The 19,123-nt window shown below is 53.1% G+C and overlaps 1 protein-coding gene across 1 annotated transcript; it reads right to left on the reverse strand.

Moving 5' to 3' along the window:
- Window positions 1-3,227: 3,227 nt before the first annotated feature.
- Window positions 3,228-8,423, reverse strand: TEKT4 (tektin 4). Its single transcript, XM_003920369.3, has 6 exons — window positions 7,884-8,423; window positions 6,369-6,439; window positions 5,883-6,026; window positions 4,979-5,201; window positions 4,219-4,373; window positions 3,228-3,487 (listed from the first exon to the last, which is right to left on the reverse strand). The coding sequence occupies exons 1-6, from the start codon at window positions 8,415-8,417 to the stop codon at window positions 3,271-3,273; spliced, it is 1,344 nt and encodes a 447-aa protein (XP_003920418.1). The 5' UTR covers window positions 8,418-8,423; the 3' UTR covers window positions 3,228-3,270.
- Between the last annotated feature and the right edge of the window lie 10,700 nt (window positions 8,424-19,123).

A 19,123-nucleotide genomic window follows, 5' to 3' on the forward strand; every position in this document is an offset into this window, starting at 1 on the left:
TTCTTAATGTGTAGGTGTTTCCCAAGGTGTCCCACCCTCTTTGTTGGGGTCTACGTAATGACTCATTGTTCAGGACTTGGCCTGTATCTTCAATACGAAAACTCTGATCTGTCTGCAGCTCAGCCGCAGTCTCTTACCTGCTGTTATTCTGGGAGGCATCACTTTTTCAGGGCTGTCTTCCAACTGCTGTATGCCCTTTTGGCCAGTCTAATCTGCTATTAAAACCATCAGTTGAGATTTTTCTCCCAGTGGCCACATTCTTCATGTTAAAGGCCCTGTTTAGTGTTTTCAAATCTGCTCATCTGAATTAGCGTCTTTCATGTTACCCTGTTGGTTTTCATTTCCACTGTTATCTCTTTATCCATTTTATGTTTGTTGTATTTTCTCTTTTAATTTTCCCGCTGTTATTATTTCTGGTTCTTAAGCTGCCTTTGTCCAGGTGCAATGACTCACACCTGTAATCTCAACACTTTGAGAGGCTGAGGTGGGAGGATACTTGAGCTCAACAGTTCAAGACCAGCTGGGCAACAGAGTAAGACCTCATCTCTACAAAAAAAAAAAAAAAAAATTAAAAAAATTTTTTTTTAATTTGCCAGGCATGGCAACACTGTCTTTAGTCCCAGCTAGGGAGGAGGCTAAGCCAAGAGGATGGCATGAGCCCAGGAGATGGAGGTTACAGTGAGCTATGATCGTGCCACTGTGCTTCAGCCTGGGGGACAGAGCCAGACTCAGTCTCAGAAAAACCTAGAACAACAACAGAGAGAGGAGCCTGCACAGATTGAGCTATATTGGTGTCGGGCTGCTGTAGTGATGGTTTATATCATCAGGAATTTATTCTCTCTCAGTTCTGGAGACCACAAGTCCAAAATCAAGGTGTGGGCAGGAATGCACTCGCTCTGGAGACTCCTGGGGAGGATCCTTGCTTCTCCCAGCTTTGGGGAGTCCCAACGTCCCTCCCTTGGGGCTGCATGCTTCAGTATCTGCCCCTGTCCTCACATGGTCTTCGCTGTATGTCCATCTAGTCTCCTCTTCATGGAGGCACACAAGTCATTGATTTGGGACCCACACTAAATCCAGGATGACCTCGTCTCAAGTTCATTAACTTAATTATATCTGCAAAGACCCTATTTCCAAAGAAGGTCACATTCTGAGGTTCTGGATGGAAATGAATTTTGGGGAGTGGTACTGTTTCACCCAGTACAGAGCCTCCCTGTGTGCTGAGTCCCCTTCGATACTTGCAAGCCCACGATGGCCACAGAGCTCCAAGCCTCGAGGAAGGCTTCCTGGAGGAGGTGGCCCAGCTCACCATAGAAGCAACACCTCTTCCCCTTGGGTTCTGGGGCCAGCACTTTTTATGATGAGTCCTTTTTGGCCATACTGATACCAGCTGAGACCCTGCTGCCTGCCCAACTCCATGTCAGGCCTGGGACAAGGGTGAGACAGGCCTAGCGCCAGCTTTGAGACCTCCTTGCTCCAAAGAGTGGAGCAAGGGAGGCCATTGTGGCCTGGACAGTGGGCACCGCACCAGGGACACGTATCTGATGCCTGTGAGAGTGATCTCTAGGAACTACCACACAAGGGGGCAGATGAGGGAACCCCAACATGGGACAGCTGAGAGTGACCCCAACACAAAGGGGGGCAGCTGAATCCAGGCTCCACCGGACTCTGGTGAAGACAGAGCACAGCACTGACTAGGGCAGGCATCCCCAAACTTTTTACACAGGGGGCCAGTTCACTGTCCCTCAGACCGTTGGAGGGCTGCCACATACTGTGCTCCTCTCACTGACCACCAATGAAAGAGGTGCCCCTTCCTGAAGTGCAGCGGGGGGCCGGATAAATGGCCTCAGGGGGCCGCATGCGGCCCGCCGGCCGTAGTTTGGGGACGCCTGCTCTAGGGTGCAGGATCACTGAGGGTTAGGACAGGCTGGGTTTGGGAGAGGGCCGTGCTTTAGCTGGGGCACATACACCTGCTCCCTTCAGGTGGCAGAGCCTGGCCCTCTCCATCCCCCACCCTGACCCGGTAGTAACAGCCACAGGCCGGCAGCCCCTCCCTCCCTGAACTGCAGGGGATGAGAGGTACCACAGTCTCTTCCAGGCGAGAGCTGCCAGAGCTTACTTGACCCTTGTGCCAGAAGCCCAGGGTGGCTGGGGTGTGGGCCAAGTGTGGGAAGAGGGCCCGGAGACAGCCTAGGGTGGGCGTCCACCTTCCTGCCCACTGTGGTGGCCTGAATCAGCCCCAGCCACTCTCCCTGTCCCTGGAAGCCCAGGGACTGGGGTTTGGGGCTTCCTGGATAAAGCCACACCTGATCTACACCATGGATAGGAGCTCAAGGCCAGGCCAACAGGGACTCCACAGAGGGGCCTGGGGGTTAGCAGCAGTTGCCAGTGCCCAGATGGCCTCAGGGGTGGGGGACGATCTGAAGGTCAGCAGGGAATTCAGCATGAGGAGGTGGCCCTTACCGGTCTAGCCCAGCAGCCCCAGGGTCTGGCTCTGCACTGTCATGAAGCCTGGGGGGCTGGGACCCTCAGTCTTTCTCTGGCTGGGGAGTCACCCCCATCACTTCTGTCATTGGCCTCCCCTGCATCAACCTGGCCCTGGGGTGGGAGCACAGTGGGTGCAGGGACCCCCAGGCCTGTTTTCCCTGCTGTAAAATGCATGTGATGGTGAGGCTGTCATGAGGCTTAAAGGAGTTCACACCTGCCATGTGCTCAGGATGGCGCCTAGCTCGGCGCTCCTCAGCCTGGTGCCACCAGCCTTCTCTCAGGCCCCCTTCGCTGGCAGCCTCCACACTCAGCTTTCCATCAGCCACCCCCTCCAGGGTGCCACAAGGAGGCCCTGAGCCTAACGAGGGGCACTGAGCCTGTCCTTAGGGGTATGTGAGCTGAGGCTGGGGCCTGGAGGTGCAGGGGGAGGAATCGGGGAGATGCAGAGGTCCCAAAGATGTCCCAAGGCCCAAAGACCCTGGTGAAGGAACCGAGGAGCCAGCACTGGGGGAGCAGGGAGCGAGAGCTGGATGGCCTAGCCCTGGGCTGGCCCCACAGTCTGCGGCCACACCTGAGCTGTGCTATGGAGCCCTAGTCGCCACCTGAGCAAGTCCTGTCCTCTGAGGCACAGGGACTCCTGGTCCTCGGCTCTGACCCCTCAACTCCCACAGTTGGGATGATGAGTCCATAGGCAGAGCCAGCCTCACAGCCACCAGGCACACACACAGTGCAGAAAGCTAACATGCTGTTTATTTGGGGGATGGGGGGAAGTGCTGTGCCAGCTGCTCACTGGTAGCCGGCCAGCTGCAGGATGGTGGGGTAGCGGGTGCGATGGGCCATGCACTTCTGGCGGTCGATGAAGAGGCTGTTGGTCATGGAGGTGATGTCCTTCTCCAGGCTCATGCGGGTGTCCTCCAGGTTGCGCAGGGACTGCTCCGCTTCTAGAAGCTTCTCCCGCAGCGCTGCGAGGGACATGTTCAGCTCCTCCACCTCGCTCACCAGCCTGGGGGTGTTGAGAGGTGTGAGCCGGGGCTGGAGAGGGCAGAAGTGTGCACCTTCCCGGCAGCGGGGGACCCAAAACTCACAGGCCCCAACTGGAGCGAGCAGGAGGTCCTGGCAAGACTCCACAAAAGAACTCCTAAGGGAACCCCACCAGGAAAGTGGCCCCTCAGCCCACCAGGCTCAGTTCGTGCCTTTCCTTATGTCTGAGGGAGGTCCCCAGTTCCTGAAAGGAACTGAGAGGCAGGGAAGGAAGAAAGGTTCTTATGCTCAGAAGGGGCCACTGAGCGCCTGTTAACCAGGGAAACAGAAGGACAGCATCGGCTCCTGGAGCCCAGGCATGGGTCACACCTTCCACCAGAGGTGTGGACAGCACCCTCAGGGCAGCGGGGAATGGCCCTGCCTGGTCTCTCTGGCCCTGTGGCCTTTGGGAGTTCACCTTGTTGAAGGAACTTCTTTCCAGGAAGATGAGGCAGCACAAGGTGGGGTGAGAGCACGTGGGCACAGGTCCCTGGCACTGGTAGCCCCCACCCATGACCTGCCCAGTGTTGTGTCTGTGCCTGTGTGTGTAAGGGGTGCTTGTGTGTGGCCCCAAGGTCTCCCTCCCCTCTCAATACCTGCAGGGGATGTGGGGGCGGGTGGGAGGGTTGGGGTGTTCATAGGAGCCCAAGATCAGAGAGGCGGGGAGGAGGTGGGCGGGGCCACCCGAGGCTGCCCCAGAGGCCCAGGCAGCACCTCAACTGGCCGGCATCGCGGCACAGCTCCATGTTGGGTCGGTGCGAGCGCAGGTACAGCCGGGTCTGGGCGACTCGCAGAGGTGCCTCCTTGTCCTTGATGGCCTGCTTCAGCGCTGCCACGTTGTGTTCCTGGTCTGTGACTTCCCGCAGCGTCTGCAGACAGGACAGTGGCCCTTGGGCCTGCGCCCCCATGCCCCGGCATATGTAACGCCCCAGACCAGCCTGGTCCTACCCGGGCGCTGGGCTGTGTCCAGAGGGCAGCCCTGTCCAGGGGCCCCAGGAGGCGTGGCTGAAGGGACAATGTGCACGGGGCCCCCAGAGGGTTCTGGAGAGTCAGGCACCCTGTTCCTTATCAGTGGTCAAAGAACTCCCATCCCTGGTGGTCACCAGGACCTGAACCCTGTTCAAGGACTCAGAACTTACAGGTAGGAAAGGTCACCCTGATACCCTAAGAGTCAGAGCCCTGCCTGCCAGGCCAGGACTCTTGGGGACCCCCTGGGCGGTGAGTGCTCCCCCCACCTCATCCTGCCTCCATCCTCCCCACAGCTCCTCCTGCCCAGTCATGGGGGTGGCAACCTGCGGATCATACCCAATGTCACCTGGTTTTACATAGACTTGAGGAGGACTGGCATCTGCTTCTGGGGTCCCTCAGGGTGGGTGGGGCAGAGGAGGGAGGTGTTGAGGGCCCAGGCCAGGTGACGAGGGGACAGAGTGGTGGGCGAGCTCGGGAGCCGTCCCGGGGGTTCAGGGCGCCCCACCTGGTGCAGGTGGTGCTGCAGCTTGTGCCTTGCGTCCTCCAGCTCCTCGCAGCGGCGCCCGAAGGCCAGGTTCACGGCGTCACACTGTAGCCGCAAGTCCTCGGAGGTGTCGCGCAGGATGCAGTCCACCAGCACCCGCAGGTTGGCTGAGGCCAGGCGCTCGCGCTGGGCGCGGCACAGATTGTCCTGAGTGAACTTGGCCCAGGTCTCAGGCGTGGACGCGCTGCAGGCGGGGGCAGCCAGGGGAGGGGCAGGGAGGCGCTGTAAAGGCTGGGGGCCCTGCCCCGCCCCCTAGCGTCCTTCGCCCCCGGGCCCTGCCCGCTCCCCGAGTTCCTGGAGGGCCCGCATGGACTCCGGTGCACCCCGCGCCACCCCACGAAGCCCAGCCCTTCAGGCTCCCTGCTCTCGAGTGCCCCCCGCCCACAACTCGCCTACGTCCCCATTCCCCATACCCACACCGGCGCCTAGTCCCCTCGCGCCCCGGCGACCCCGTCCCCAGCACCGCCTCTTCCGAGGCCCCCTCTGCAGGACCCCGTAATCCCCCTTCCCTAGTACCCGGAGACCCGTGTCCCCTTCCCGCACCCGGGAGTTTGCTGCCCTCCAGTGGCGGTGTTCGCGCGCCCTCTGCCGGCCGTGGGCGGAATGCAGTCCTGCCAGCGCCTGGGGCTGACCCCGCCCCCACCCTGTCCCGTCTCCGGGTGACTGGGCTCCATAGTTGTGCGCGCGCTGGTCACTTGAGAGGGTCTTGCTCACCTGCTCATCCCCGGGGCAGACAGTTGCCCTAATGCCCTCGGGGGTAAGGGCCTCCGGGCCGGGCTGGGGGGAGCAGCCCCGAGGGGACCCACAGGCGAGGGGAAGGCGCGACCACAGCTAGGGCGAGCGCAGGGACAGGGCTGGGGCCCACCTCTCCTGGAAGGACGTGGAGTGCGGATGAGACTGCACCTCGGTGCTCTGGCTGTGGAAGCGCCCGCAGGTCTCGTCGATGTTGTAGGCCTCCACCTTGTCCGACCAGTCCATCTCGCAGGTCTCCTTGTGCTCCCGGTTCAGCCTGGGGCGGCGCAGGGCAGGGCCTGGGTGTGTGCTCAAGGAGGGCCCTGCCGGGGACCCTCCCCGCAGCAGGCTGGGCCCCAATGCCCGCTTCAAGAGGGAGGCTCCGAGCCGGCATGCTTGTGTGTGGCTCAGCAGTGACCAGGAGCGGCTGCCCAGGCTGGGGGGCTGGACTCTCTGGCCACTCAGAACCCCAGGCTGGCCGGAACCTCCCCACCCAGCCCTGGGCTTCCGCTGTGACCTGGGACAGCCCCTGCGGGCTCTGAGCCTCAGGATCCTGTGTTCTATGCCCTGTCCCAGGACCACCTGTCAGTGGGGTCAGGAGTCCTTCAGGGGGACCCACCGGATCTGGCTCACAGCTTGCATGATGGTTCTCTTCAGCAGCTCCTGGATGTTCCGGATGAGCTCCGCTTCCTGGGAGAGGAAACGCCCTGAGCACCAGAGCCGGTCCCTGGGGAGGATCCCAGCAGGCCCAGCTGCTGCAGGCCTTGGTCACCGCCTAAACACCCAGAAGGAGCTGAGTGCCAGGCCCTGAGTCCTGGCTGTGTGCCTGCGGTCAGACCTCTCTGCTCCTCTGCAGGCCTTTTTCCTGGAAAATGGGGTTCCGACCCCTGCTCTCTCACTGGGTTTATCCTGGGCTTTTGGGCATTCTACTTGGTGCCTTGTAAGTGGGGTGTTTTCCTCCAGGACCTTCCATGGGCTGCTGGGAGGGTCCCTCAGTAGCAGTTCCCGTGACCCAGGCCTTAGGGGTCATCACTGCTGCTGGCTTAGTGCTCCCAGGAAGGGCGCCTCCCCTAGCCCCTGAACAGCCCCTGAGGACTCTAACCCTGGGGGCACAGATGCCCCCCCCGGGCTGCCCCTTGGGCTCTGTGCTGGGAAAGGCTGTCCTCACACCAAAAACAGGAGGGGCACCCTGTGTTTCTTCACACTGCCTGGCTGGTTTCATTTTCTGTGTTTAGGAACAAGCCTTTTCCCTATGATTGGGGTCTTTGCCTCCACCACCAGCTACCTCCTTGTGTGCCAGGGCCCCAATCCTGCGCCCTGCTGTCCTGTGGGTTTGCCTCTTCCTGTCTGTCAGTGTCTTCCTCACTGGGCAGGCGCCCTTGGTGTGGGCAGAGGGTTTGGGGGAGCTTCTGGAGTTCTTGAAGTACTGAGAGGGTGCAGGGGAAGGGAGGGAGGAGGGAAGGCAGGAGGGGAGGGAGGGACTCAAGGTTCTAGCCTGAGCTTGGGGGTGTGGCAGGAGACCAGCTGCCCCCACCGACGTCTTTCAGGAATGTCCACAGGCCTGCAATGCATTCCCAGGAGGCCCCAGGCTCTGAGAGGTCAGAGAATTCTGCAGAGCCAGCAGCGGAGCCAGGACTGAGTTACCCTCTCATCCTGAGACTGCCCCACAGACAAGCTGGGCTGGATTAGGAAGGCACAGGGGACATGGAAGAGGGGGACCTGTCGGTGCAGATCTTTGAGGCCCCTGCTGTGTGTAGGACGAATGGGGGCGGTGGCTCCCAGCCCACCCCACGCCACCTGTCCACACCGGCAGTGCTGGCCCAGGACTAGGTTTCCACCTCGGGAGCAACTGTCCCAGCCAGGGACACTTTTTGGGGAGGGGCCCTGTGGCTCAGTCCTGGGAGCTCAGGGTCAAGATGACTGTGCCAGGTCAAAGGGGTTGGAGGAGGAGAGGCACCCAGAGGAGAAACAGCTTCTTGGAAGTCGGTCTGTCACTAAGGGGCCAGATTTCGGGACTCAGGGGTCCCACGTGCAGAGGGCTGGGCTCCCGCAAGCCACGTGGCTTGTCCACATGAACTGCCAGGGCCCCTCTTCTCTGTGCCCACAAGTCCTGGCCAACCCAGGCTGCTGGCACCTTCAGCAGCTCCATCTCCACGTGGTCGCGCACGAGGTTGGGGTGCTGGCGGCGCTCGCGGCACTGCAGGTTGTCAGTGGCGATGGAGAAGGGCACCTCCGTGGCGTCCAGTGCGCGCTCCAGCCGCTGCTTCTGGGCCAGCAGCAGGTTGGTCTCCGCGGCCAGCGCCTCCACCTCGCGCTGCAGCTCCGACTTCCAGCCGTGCGTGTCCTGCAGCCGCTCGCCCACCCTGCGCGTGGACTCTTGCTGCGTGCGCTGCGCCAGCGCCTGGGTCTCCGCCGCCAGCTGCTGGCTCTCGTGCCGCTGCCGCTCGGACTGGTCGCGGTCGGCGAAGGCCTGGTGGTAGCGCGCGTGGCAGTTCTGGAACCATTCCTCCAGCAGGTACTTGGCGGTGCGGAAGCCGGCGGTGGCCAGGCCAGAGGACGTGTAGGCGCCCGTGTTGCAGGCCACCTCGGACACTTTGCAGGGCAGCTCGCAGGGGGGCACCGTCTGCGGGGCCGGCTCTTTGGTCAGCAGCACGTCCGTCTGCGCCATGGTGCCCGCCGTCTACCAGGGCCAGGGGAGTGAGGGGTGTGGTCAGCTGGTTGCGGTCAGCCCAGTGCGGTCAGCGGGGCAGCTCCAGCGGCTCAGTCCCAGAGCAGGACGCGGCTCCCAGTCGCCTGGGTGACACTGTACACCGAGATCTTCCTGTTGCTGAGCAACCGGGATCTCTCCTCCAGTGGCTGGGGGAGGGAGCATTCTAGGGGACAAGAAGAATTGCCCTCTTAAAGGGCCAGGCAGCCCCAGCCCCACCCTCCCTGTCCCCACCTCGTGCAATCAGTAGTGGCCAAGGGTTCCTGTCACTTAGAGGATCCTGGGGCCAGCCTGTCTCCAGCCTCTGTGTTCCACTCTTAGGGTTCAAGGTGGCCGGGGGGGGGACCTGCTGCTCTGGCCCCTTCCTGGGGCCAGGGTTCATTCATTTGTTTTTTCTGGTTTGCCCTCCGATCTCGTCCAGTGCCTGCGAAGCTCTGCTAGCACTTAGCCACTTATCGTGGACAAGACAGAGGAGGCTCTGCCCACCTGCAGCTGCCTCAGGGCAGAGGGTGTGGCTGTCACATAGGTGTTGGGGGTGCTGGCTGATAGTGTTACCTGATGTCTACTGCCCTACAGGTGGCTGCTCTTCCAGCCTGATAGCACAGGGAGGGTCCAGGCTAGGTTCCCTCAGGGACAGTCTGAGGCAGCCTGAGGCAGTTCGTGCAGGGACTTTGCTCCATTTACTCCTGGACCTACTGCCTGAGAGCCAGGCCTTGGCCTCTGGCCTCCTCCTTCCATGTCCCAGCCAGAGTCTCCTCAGGCAGGGCCCTGGGGTGGTGGGGGCTGGTGGTGGTGAGTGTACTTTTTACTGGGGAGTTGAATTGAGCTTCTGGGTGGGTGTCCAGTGTCAGACGCCGAAATCTGCCCCACAGTGGGGAGGCAGGTCCTATGCTTCGGGGGCCACCCTCAAAGCCACCCAGGGCCAGGCCACCTGGCAGAGGCTGGATGGGCAGGAAGCGCCCCAAGACACACCAGAGTCCCCCAGTCCTGGGGCCAGGGGAACCCCAGCCCAGGTTCGATGCCCCGCGGGGCATTGGCCTGGCTATGAAAAGCCTGTGGCTCCTGGCTCGGCCTCCCCTGAGCCCGCCTGGCACACTCAGTCCTAGGGACTCCCAGTCCAAGCCCCAGCTTCCTTGGGGACCCCCCAACCCCAGAGTCCTCACCAGGAAGTCCATGACCCTCCTACAGCAGAGCCCCCTGGGCCCTGCCCCTTCCACCTCCACTTCCACCTCCTCTCCCACCATAGCCCCTGCCCGCACATCAGCCACAGGTGGAGGGCCACTCCCACCACCACACCCAGGGTCTCCCTAGCCCCCGATGCACCCTCACCTTACCACCTTACCCCGCTCCTGGGACACTCCCACCACCCCGCCCAGCATCTCTCCAGCCCCACCACGTGTCTACCTCCTGGACCTGACTTCCCAGGGCCCTGACCTCTCCTGCCACCAGAACCCTGACTCCATGTTCCTGTCACCACAGTGCACCTGGCCTGACACAGCTTCCTGATGGGGCTTTGAGGACAGCAGTCCTGAGACTTAGGCCAACCCAGGCTGAGCCAGAACCTGTGGTATGTGGCCTGGGAACGTCTTCTCACTGCCTGACAAAATTGGGAGGCCAGGGGACCTTCAGGAGCTGATGTGGCCTGCGAAATATCCTTGAGGTGCGCTGTGACTCAGTTTCCCCAGGTGGCAGTAGGCTGTAACCCATGCAGGATAAAATGCCTGGCTCCACCTTTCGTCTGGAACCTGCATTCACTGGGCACTAACTGACCTGTAGGCAGAGCAGATCAGAACTTCCTGCGTTTGTCCCTTGACCTGCAGCCCCAGGAACCTGAGGGAGCACCTGAGCCAAGGAGGAGAACTCTGGGCCTGACCCCAGCTCTGGAAATGGGCGACCTCTCAGCCTTCACTTCCAAGTGCCCTGAAGTCGTCGGCAGGGGTGCCGCCTGTTTGGAGATCCCAGGCTAAGGAGACACAGATTCACCTGGTGACCGCAATTGGCTCTGCAGGCTGACCAACAGGATTTGACCAAGCACCCATCAGAGAAGGGAGAGTGGGCCCTCGCCCCTGCCAGCTGCAAACTCCCAAAGCCCCCAGCTCTCTCATGAGGTGAAGACACCCTGAAGGACACTCCAGTGTGCTCTCACCTCTGGGGTCTGCCAGCCAGAGAGTGGGACCCTCAGGCCACATGTGTCTTGCTTGGTCTCAGCTTCAGGGACCCCAGGGTGCTGGCAGCTCCCTGAGACCTGGGTCAGGGGGTGTCCATTAGAGCACCTTAGTCAGGACCCAGAGATGGGGAGGGCAGGGCTAAGAGAACCCCAGGCAGTCGGCATCTTCAGAAAGCAGGGGGTGGAGAGTGGCTCTGTGATGGCTGTCCCTGTGACAGAGACAAGTCGAGGGGTCAGAGGGTCTGAGGGGCAGACGAGGCCACCAAAGGGCACCTTGGACACTGGATGACCCTGGGAAGGCCCGTGAACCCCATCCTGATTGACCCAGGGCCAGAGACCTTGGTTCACCCTGCAGGTCTGGGGTCTCGGGTTCTTAGGAAACGACTATGCTCTTTTTTGGCATAGCTGTTTGATTTTACATTCCCACCAATAATGTATGAAGTCTCCAGTTTCTACTCATGCTCATCAGCATTTGATGTTTTATTATTTTTATTTTAGCCATTCTGATATATATGTATTAATACATATGCATTAATATATATAAAGGCATTGTCTTAATTTGCAAATTGCTAATGACTAATGATATTGAACATCCTTTCCTGTTCATAATTAAATACCATCTGTATTCCTTTTCACATATCATTAGCTAAACCATGAAAAAGCAGAGAAAAAATATGTTTTTAACAGGTCTGTACAATTTTTAGACAATACTCAAGGGAAATGTGTTTATTTAGAACAATGAAAACAATGAGACACTAACTTCCAGCTTAAATAGAATTGTGTGCACAAAAACCCTCAACATTGGACTTCCTTGGCCAAAGAAGAAAGGGGAAGACTTTATATTTTCTGAAACAGTGTTCATCCTTTGTCTTTGTTTGACAGTTTATTTCTTATGTGTATGACTTTGAAGAAATGCATCAAAGATATAACTTTCTGGTGTTTGCTTTGATATTATTCTTGCAAACAGAAAAGTTTGCATGCATTTCTGTGTAAAACTGGTCAAAAATGGCCTAGGAATGAGATTACATTGTACTTTTACTTTACATCATACTGTAAGCATTTCATAACAGTGAAGGCATCAGCATTGACGCGGACATATTATCCCTACTTAGGAGAGTTGGTGGGTGTGAGGCTTAGGAGAGTTATGTGCTCATTATCATAAAACAAATACATGACGCATTTATATAAAAACCCAGTATTTCTGGTTTCAAATTCAGGACTCTGCCCTCTGCTTGATATATATTTAAGTTTGCAGGTTAGAGACATTTTACTGTAAACTTCAGTGAAATATCACAGTAGTACTCTTGACTATGTTGAAATCACAAGAAGACTTTAATCTGCGCTCAATTCTTTTAACTAAAATCTTCAGTTTGAATTAATTTCATTTGAAGAACATCCCTAGAAATTTTAGAGAGAAAAAGACTTTACTTGCAGAATACAATCTGCATTTGCTTTGACAATGGTTAGTTCATATATGTAAAATAAGTCTGTCTTTCTGTATGCATAATTAAGATGTGACAGTAGTGTGGTAATGACTTGTTAATTAAAGCAATTAGGATGGTAGTGGATCATGGTGCAATTTACCTTAAAAGCCATGAGCAGAACACATCACAAGCTATCATACAATAAATAGTCATTGGGTTTAAAGTAATTTCCACATAGAAAAACGCAAAACGTATTTTAGCCCTTTAAAAGACAATTTCGTTCAGTCAGCTTTTTTCTTCCTGTAGATGCATTTAGGAAACAAAAAACCCACAAAACGTATAGTTTGCCTGCTTCTCAAAACTTGGTGCACAACACATTGTAGGACTTTCATACCCCAGGACCTATTATTAAAACAATTAAGTCCCCGTTGAAAACCATATATTTGTCTGGAGTGTCATCTGATGTGTCTGTTGTAGGAAGCTGTGGGAGTGATGGGTGGTTCAGAAAGACAGATCCTGCCCACATCCGTCTGTCCATCAGTGGGCTAGTGTCTGTCTCGCCGCACCTGAGAAGGATATACAGGAGTTACAGCATTAGCACAGGCTTCAAAATAGCATAATCTTGGCTTCAAAATTCCATTTCAGCATTTGTTTCCAGGTAAGTTTGTGTAGCATGCTTGATTTTTCTGAAGCTCAATTTTAGTTATGGTAAGCTTATATCTGCCCAAAAGACAAGGGCGCATCCCAGTTTTGTGTGCTTTAAAGCTATACTTTTGGAAATTAATTTTAAGGAAAATAATATAAAATAAGAACAAATATAAGCTTTTATTTCAAAAGAATTTATAGTAAAATATAAATTTAAAGAATCTGACAATCCCACATACCTCACAAAACCCAAACTCTTTATTAACTACCTGACATATTATTTATGATATTTTTTCTTATTGGAAAAAAATATTTCCTATTGCTTTGACTCTATGTTCTTTGATCACTCTTTTATATTACAATACTTTTATAATATTATTTTCTCTAGAGAATAGAAATACATACAATTGTTTTTCCACTGACATGGTTGATTATTTTTAAGTGAATAAAGATAATTCAGAGAATTTATCTTCAGTTTCACAAATGAGTATTGAGGTCATGTGAATTTCAAATATTGTTTTCAGACATGGGAAACTCCCATGAAGTTTCTTTTGTGTATAAGAAGGATATTTTGGGTATTCTCTCTATGGCAATGTGGCAGGTCTGTGCAACACACAAATTTTAATAAATCGTATTTCACATGAATCATTTTTAAAAATAGACAGTGTTTGTGTAGTCTCATATATTTTTCTGTATTTGCCTGTTGGAAAGAAATTCTGTTGTAATTAGGTACTGATGAAAACAGAATATTCTGCTTGCACATTCATACTTCTAATGACAGTGATACTTTTCTAAAAACAACAAAAAATCTTTTTAGCTTTGTGCTTTGCAAATCTCCACTATCACAAAATTGTGTTTCTGCATGTCCTGCAATGCATTTACACAGCACTATGACCCACAGCCCTAAGCCTCTGTGTCGTGATGACAGGTGACTCAGCACAATGGCCCTCAGCCTACTCACCTTCCTCACAGCAGGTTCAAGTGTCTTCACACTCCGTGAAAGGGATGCACCCACGAAATCCAAATTCTATTCTTCCTTAACTCGATGTCTGCGAATCAGATTCAAAATTGCCCATGGCCACTCCATTGTTTCCTGGCACCTGGAGAGAGATGACAGAGGTGACGGTATTGTGTAAAGGGGTATCAGTCTTAACTAACTGTAGCTAAGGGATCTTAATTGTATAAATTTGACATAATTATATAGCCATGGGAATGATGGCTGGAGTCTCACTCCAGGAAGGGGCTGTGCAATCAAAGGACTGTGAAGCTTAGGACTCACCAGGTTCACGGGAAATTTGCCTCTGGTTCAATGTTTACTAAATACGTAAAGCATGTAGTCAATTATATATTTAGCACTATCTCTACAACATCTACCAAAATCTAATACCAAAAGAAAGAGAATACCACTTCTACATTTTTATATTTTGAATTCAGAGATGTGAATTAGAAACAGGTTCTTAATAAGATATTTTTGATCTCCATCCTCAACAAAGAATTTATCAAAATGTCGTGTTTTTTTTTTTTTTAAGTAGAGGAGTAACACTGTATTAAAATGCCGCTATATATGTTCTAACAAAAACTTCAATATAACAATTAAATGTATGTGCAGAGAGAAAGAGAGAGATCTCTGGTGTCTCTTCCTTTCAGATGAGGGCCCCAGTCCTAACAGATTAGAGCCTCACCCTTTTGTGTCCATTTAACCTTTATCTTCTTAAAAGCTCCTTCTCCAAATATAGTCACACTGCAGATAGGGCTTCAAGTTAGGAATTCTGTGGGGACGTAATTTAGACCATAACAGACACTAATGTCATAAGCTCAGACTTGCAATTATTTGTGCTTCACAATTTTAGATAATGAATACTTGGATAATAAATATCCACTGTATTCCAATTTTTTCAACCCTTCTTGTTTGCATGGATTCTAAACAGAAGTTCAGTGTAATTCTTCTGTCTGTTCCACCATAGATAATGTGTTTCTCCCTCTGCCTTATTTTAATATTTTATCTTTGTTACAGCTTTTCTACAGTTTGAATATGATATTCCTGGTATATTTTTAAAATATTCATGCAGCTTGGTGTTCTCTGAGCTTTTTGGACTTGTAATTTGGTGTGTCATTAATTTTTTTTTTATTCTAATGAAAAAATGAACTTTATGGATTTTACATCTCAAGCTCCCAAACTTTCACTTATTTTAAAAATGAGAGACAAGATGCCCTAAACCCCAGGATTTCAGTCCTGAATGCGATAGTACCAGATTTGTAAGTTACATGAGCGAGCTGCATAAACACTACTACTTTCAAGTGCACCCCAAAACACACGGTCATACTTGGATTGTTTAACCACAAAGTGTCATAGCAATAAACATTGAAGTATCTGACATATATTTGTCCATTAAAGGTAAACATAACTCTCTGTATATCAAATTACATTCATCTTTGCCTTTTATGATCTAAACTGGAAACTGAAAACCGGGAAGAATGTAGGGGTCAGTACTGAAAACGCTCCATTTACTGCACACAGGCACCTCATGACAAAGAATGCTGCAAGGGGATCCCTCAGAAGTAATAACTGAAAATTGAAAATATTTCAGCAGAAAAGTTAAAGCTTTTAGTGTGAGAAGCATGGTAAATGACATATTCACTTAACGGTTAACTATCTAGCAAATCATAGATGTTGAGCAACTAGTGACCCACATTTCACCAGAACCTTCAGCGCAAGTGTCTGCTCTCAACATTTGACCAGAACCTTCCTGTTCTGAAGTGTCTCCCTTTAGACTTACTTTAGCTTTACATACCTATAAAACCTAAGATTTAAAACCTCACTGGGAGGTTATACCTTATTCTGTACTAGATACACGGAATATATACAGACTTAGAACAAATGGATGCTTTTCACCTTCAAAGAAAATATTTTAATTTACACAAAATTAGATTTTTTTACCCATGTGCATGCATAAAAGTGTTTTCCAAATGCACAGAGTCCATATCCATATTCCTAAAGCAAAAATAGTGGCACATGGCAGATAATAGTTTATAGTTTTATGCATTTTTAACCTATCTTTGAACAAATTCAATTGCCATTTAGACAGAGATGTGATGAGCTTGTTACAAATTTCTATGACTTGGAAAATTAAAGGTCTAAAAACCCTAAATGTTGTAGCTCTGGGCAATTTGCTCATGGGGTCATTCACCCTTCGGGCGTGAACTCCCTTATCCTGCAGGCTGTAGGTATTTTCAGCAAATATGAGACTCAAAAGCCTAAGGAAGAAGGGCTTGTTCCCCTAAAAGTTGTTTCTAATCTTGCAATGAACAGATTTAATATACTTGTGTGTTAAATTTTAAAGTAATTGTAAAGGGAGATGAGGTTTTAGTGAGCTGAGACCAAGCCATTGCACTCTAGCCTGGGAAACAAGAGTGAAACTCTGTCAGAAAGAAAGAGAGAGGAAGCGGGGGGCGGGGGGGGGGGGAGGAAGGAAGAGAAAGAAAGAAACTGTGCCATTGTACGCCAGCCTGAGAGATAACAGTGAAACTCAAAAGAAAGAAAGAAAAAAGAAATAAAGAAAGACAGAAAGAAGCCGTGCCATTGCCCTCCAGCCTGGGAGATAAGAGCGGAACTTGAAAGAAAAGAAGAAAGAAAGAGAGAGAGAGAAAGAAAGATAGGAAGAGAGAGAGAGAAGGAGGGAGGGAGAGAGAGAGGAGGGAGGGAGAGAAAGAGAGAAAGAGGATAATTTATATTTCCCAGTACAAAAACCATTGTTCCGTTCTTTTAACATGTATATATAATAGGTCATTAAATTTAATTACAGCATATTCACTGGTTACTTAGTAAAAAATGAAGTTTTAAGTATTTTATAAGACATACAAAGTATAAATATTTCACAGGTAAAAACAATGAATTTTAGGGTGAATTTCACTAGTGCCTATGCATGTACTGCATGTTATTTACATCTAAATTATGTACCTGCTACTGGGGACAACCGTATCCCCACATAGCCAAAGAACCGATGTTGACTTGCCTTGAAAGAACATGTGCTCATCTACATGAATTCATGATATTCAGAAAACATGATCCCCTTGCAGCAGTTCAGGATATCTTATCCGTGACTCGAAAGGTCTGCGGTTACATAGTTTTCCAGTTTAATCCTAAGTGCGACACCCGCACGATGACTCTGCCCTGTGAGTGTTAATTATGATTACACTTCCTCAACTACGTCTACACATGAGTGACAACAGTGAACGCAAATGAAAGTTTGAGTTACTTTATTTGTGTCATTGTGCCATATTTTCTCTAGCTATGTCAAATTATTTCATTCATTAACATGTGTCATGGGTGGAAATAAATATGGCTGAAACCAAAAAGTGAACCAAGTCCATTGTTATGCCAATAACCTTAAGCTCCAGAGAAAAAGAACACTAAATGCAGTGATTTATAGAAAGCAAGCAAGAGTAGGAGCCGTTTCTTTTTGAGTCAAAGAATGAAGCCAGTTCAAAGAGCTGGGAGCAGAGCACAACGTCATGTGCAATTACTTAGAGAATAATATATAATAGAGATACTGCTGACTTATTACGAAGGTAATGAGAACATGAACCATACACGAATGTGGCAAGTGTATCATAATGTCAACAGACTTAACATGTCCATAGAGAATGCAGTGAAAGTGATAGTAAGCTCTGAACATTTTCCAGAAAACACACATAAATGATTTAGAGTAGATCCAAATACAGAAAGGAGGAAGGACACGTACAAAGACTAACTGAGGGGCGAAGATTACGTTTCACTAAGAGAGGACTCCTATCTTTAATGGCAGGGTGGAGGGGAACCATGAAGAAAGCGAGTGATTTACGTTTAGCAAGAACTAAAATAAACTAAATTTAACCAGAAGTGATGCACCTGTCATTCTAAAGCTGCCAACCTGTGCAGTTTTGTGGTCAGGGCATGTGGGTGATGCCTGACGCTGAAAGAAAGCCAGCCCCGAAGGAAGGGGACACGCCCTGGCTTAGACCTATTCACATGCTTCCCTTCATTTGGCAACCACATTTCCAAGTAAATGTAACATCCCACAAACTATTGCAGGAGAGCGGGAACCAGCCTCAGCCCCATGCCCGCGGCTGTTCAGCGCCCAGCGCCCGCCGCCCCGCACTGTGTGCGCGGGGAAGGAAGCGCGAACCTCAGGGTGGAAGGGTGATGCACTGGGCTAAGTTCAGGCCGTCTGGGACCAGCCTTGCCAGCCTCTGCCGCGGTCTCAGCTGCAGATGCCACAGCCCGCACGGGGCGCGCGGAAGCAGCGCTGGCCGCCCGCGACCCTGCCTGCAGCTGCCAGCAGAGGGAACCCAGGGCCAGAAGCAGCCTCGGCGCCTAATTGAGGAAAGGCCCGCCACTGCTGGAGGCCGAACCCGCGCTCAGCCCTGTTCTGTGGCTGCACAGTGGCGGGCGCGAGACCTTTGATCTGAGCCAGGGCCAAAGAAGTCGGACCCAAGGGCGGGAGCGCGGTGCAGTCAGCGACGCTCAGGCCTTCTGCGACCAGCCCTGCCACCCTCCACTGTGGATTCAGCTGCAGCTGCCACCTGCAAAAGGAGCCTGGCAGTAGCGGTGTCAACCTCGACCCTGCCTGAGTCAGAGCGGCGCCATCCCTTCCGGACGGCCCGGAGGAGCCCCCGGGGGCGCCGGGCCTTGGTGTCCGCGGCCTTGGGAGCTCAGGCGGGCTCAGAGGTCGCCACCTCTGCTGCCGAGTGCCCTGTGCAGGCAGCAGCTGCAGCTGAGCCCACGGTGGAGGTCTCAGATGGCCGGAGGGCCCGCCAGTGCACCGCCCTCCCACCCTAGGAGCTACTCTGGTTTGGCCCGAGCCCAGAGCGCGGGGATGCCGGCGCCGGGCACCCTGCAGCCACGGGATGGAGCTGAGCGCTACTCCCCGCACTTCCGCAGCTGCAGAGAGACCTCCTGAGCGACACTCTGAGGCGGCCTCGGGCCCTGGGTCCCCCGATGCTGGTTACGGCAGGCAGAGCTGGGGTTGCCACCGCTTCCGCCGCGCCGTGTGTAGGTGGCAGCTGCAGCTGAGCCCGCGGCAGAGGGTGGCGGTGCAGGACTCAGACCTGAGTGAGGCCCGAAGGTCGCCGAATACCCCCCTCCACCCTCGGATCCGCTCCGCTCCTCTTTGGCGGCTCCCAGAGTGCTGGGCCGCGGTTCTGGGCACTGTGCGGCCACTGGAACGGGGCTGAGCGCCGCTTCCCGCCCTCCTGCAGCTGCGGCTTCACCGCCTCCCTGAGGCCCCCGGTGGCGTCAGGCCCCGGGTTCTGTGCTGCTGGCCGCCGCGTGCATGTCCAGGGTTGCCACCGCTGCTGCCGCGCACCATCTGCAGGGGGCGGCTGCGGCTGAGCCCATGGCGTCGGCTGGCAGGGCTGGTGCCAGAAGACCCGAAGGCCGCCCAGCGGACCGC

Source organism: Saimiri boliviensis, chromosome 16, assembly GCF_048565385.1.
Source record: "Saimiri boliviensis isolate mSaiBol1 chromosome 16, mSaiBol1.pri, whole genome shotgun sequence".
Classification (NCBI taxonomy): domain Eukaryota; kingdom Metazoa; phylum Chordata; class Mammalia; order Primates; family Cebidae; genus Saimiri; species Saimiri boliviensis.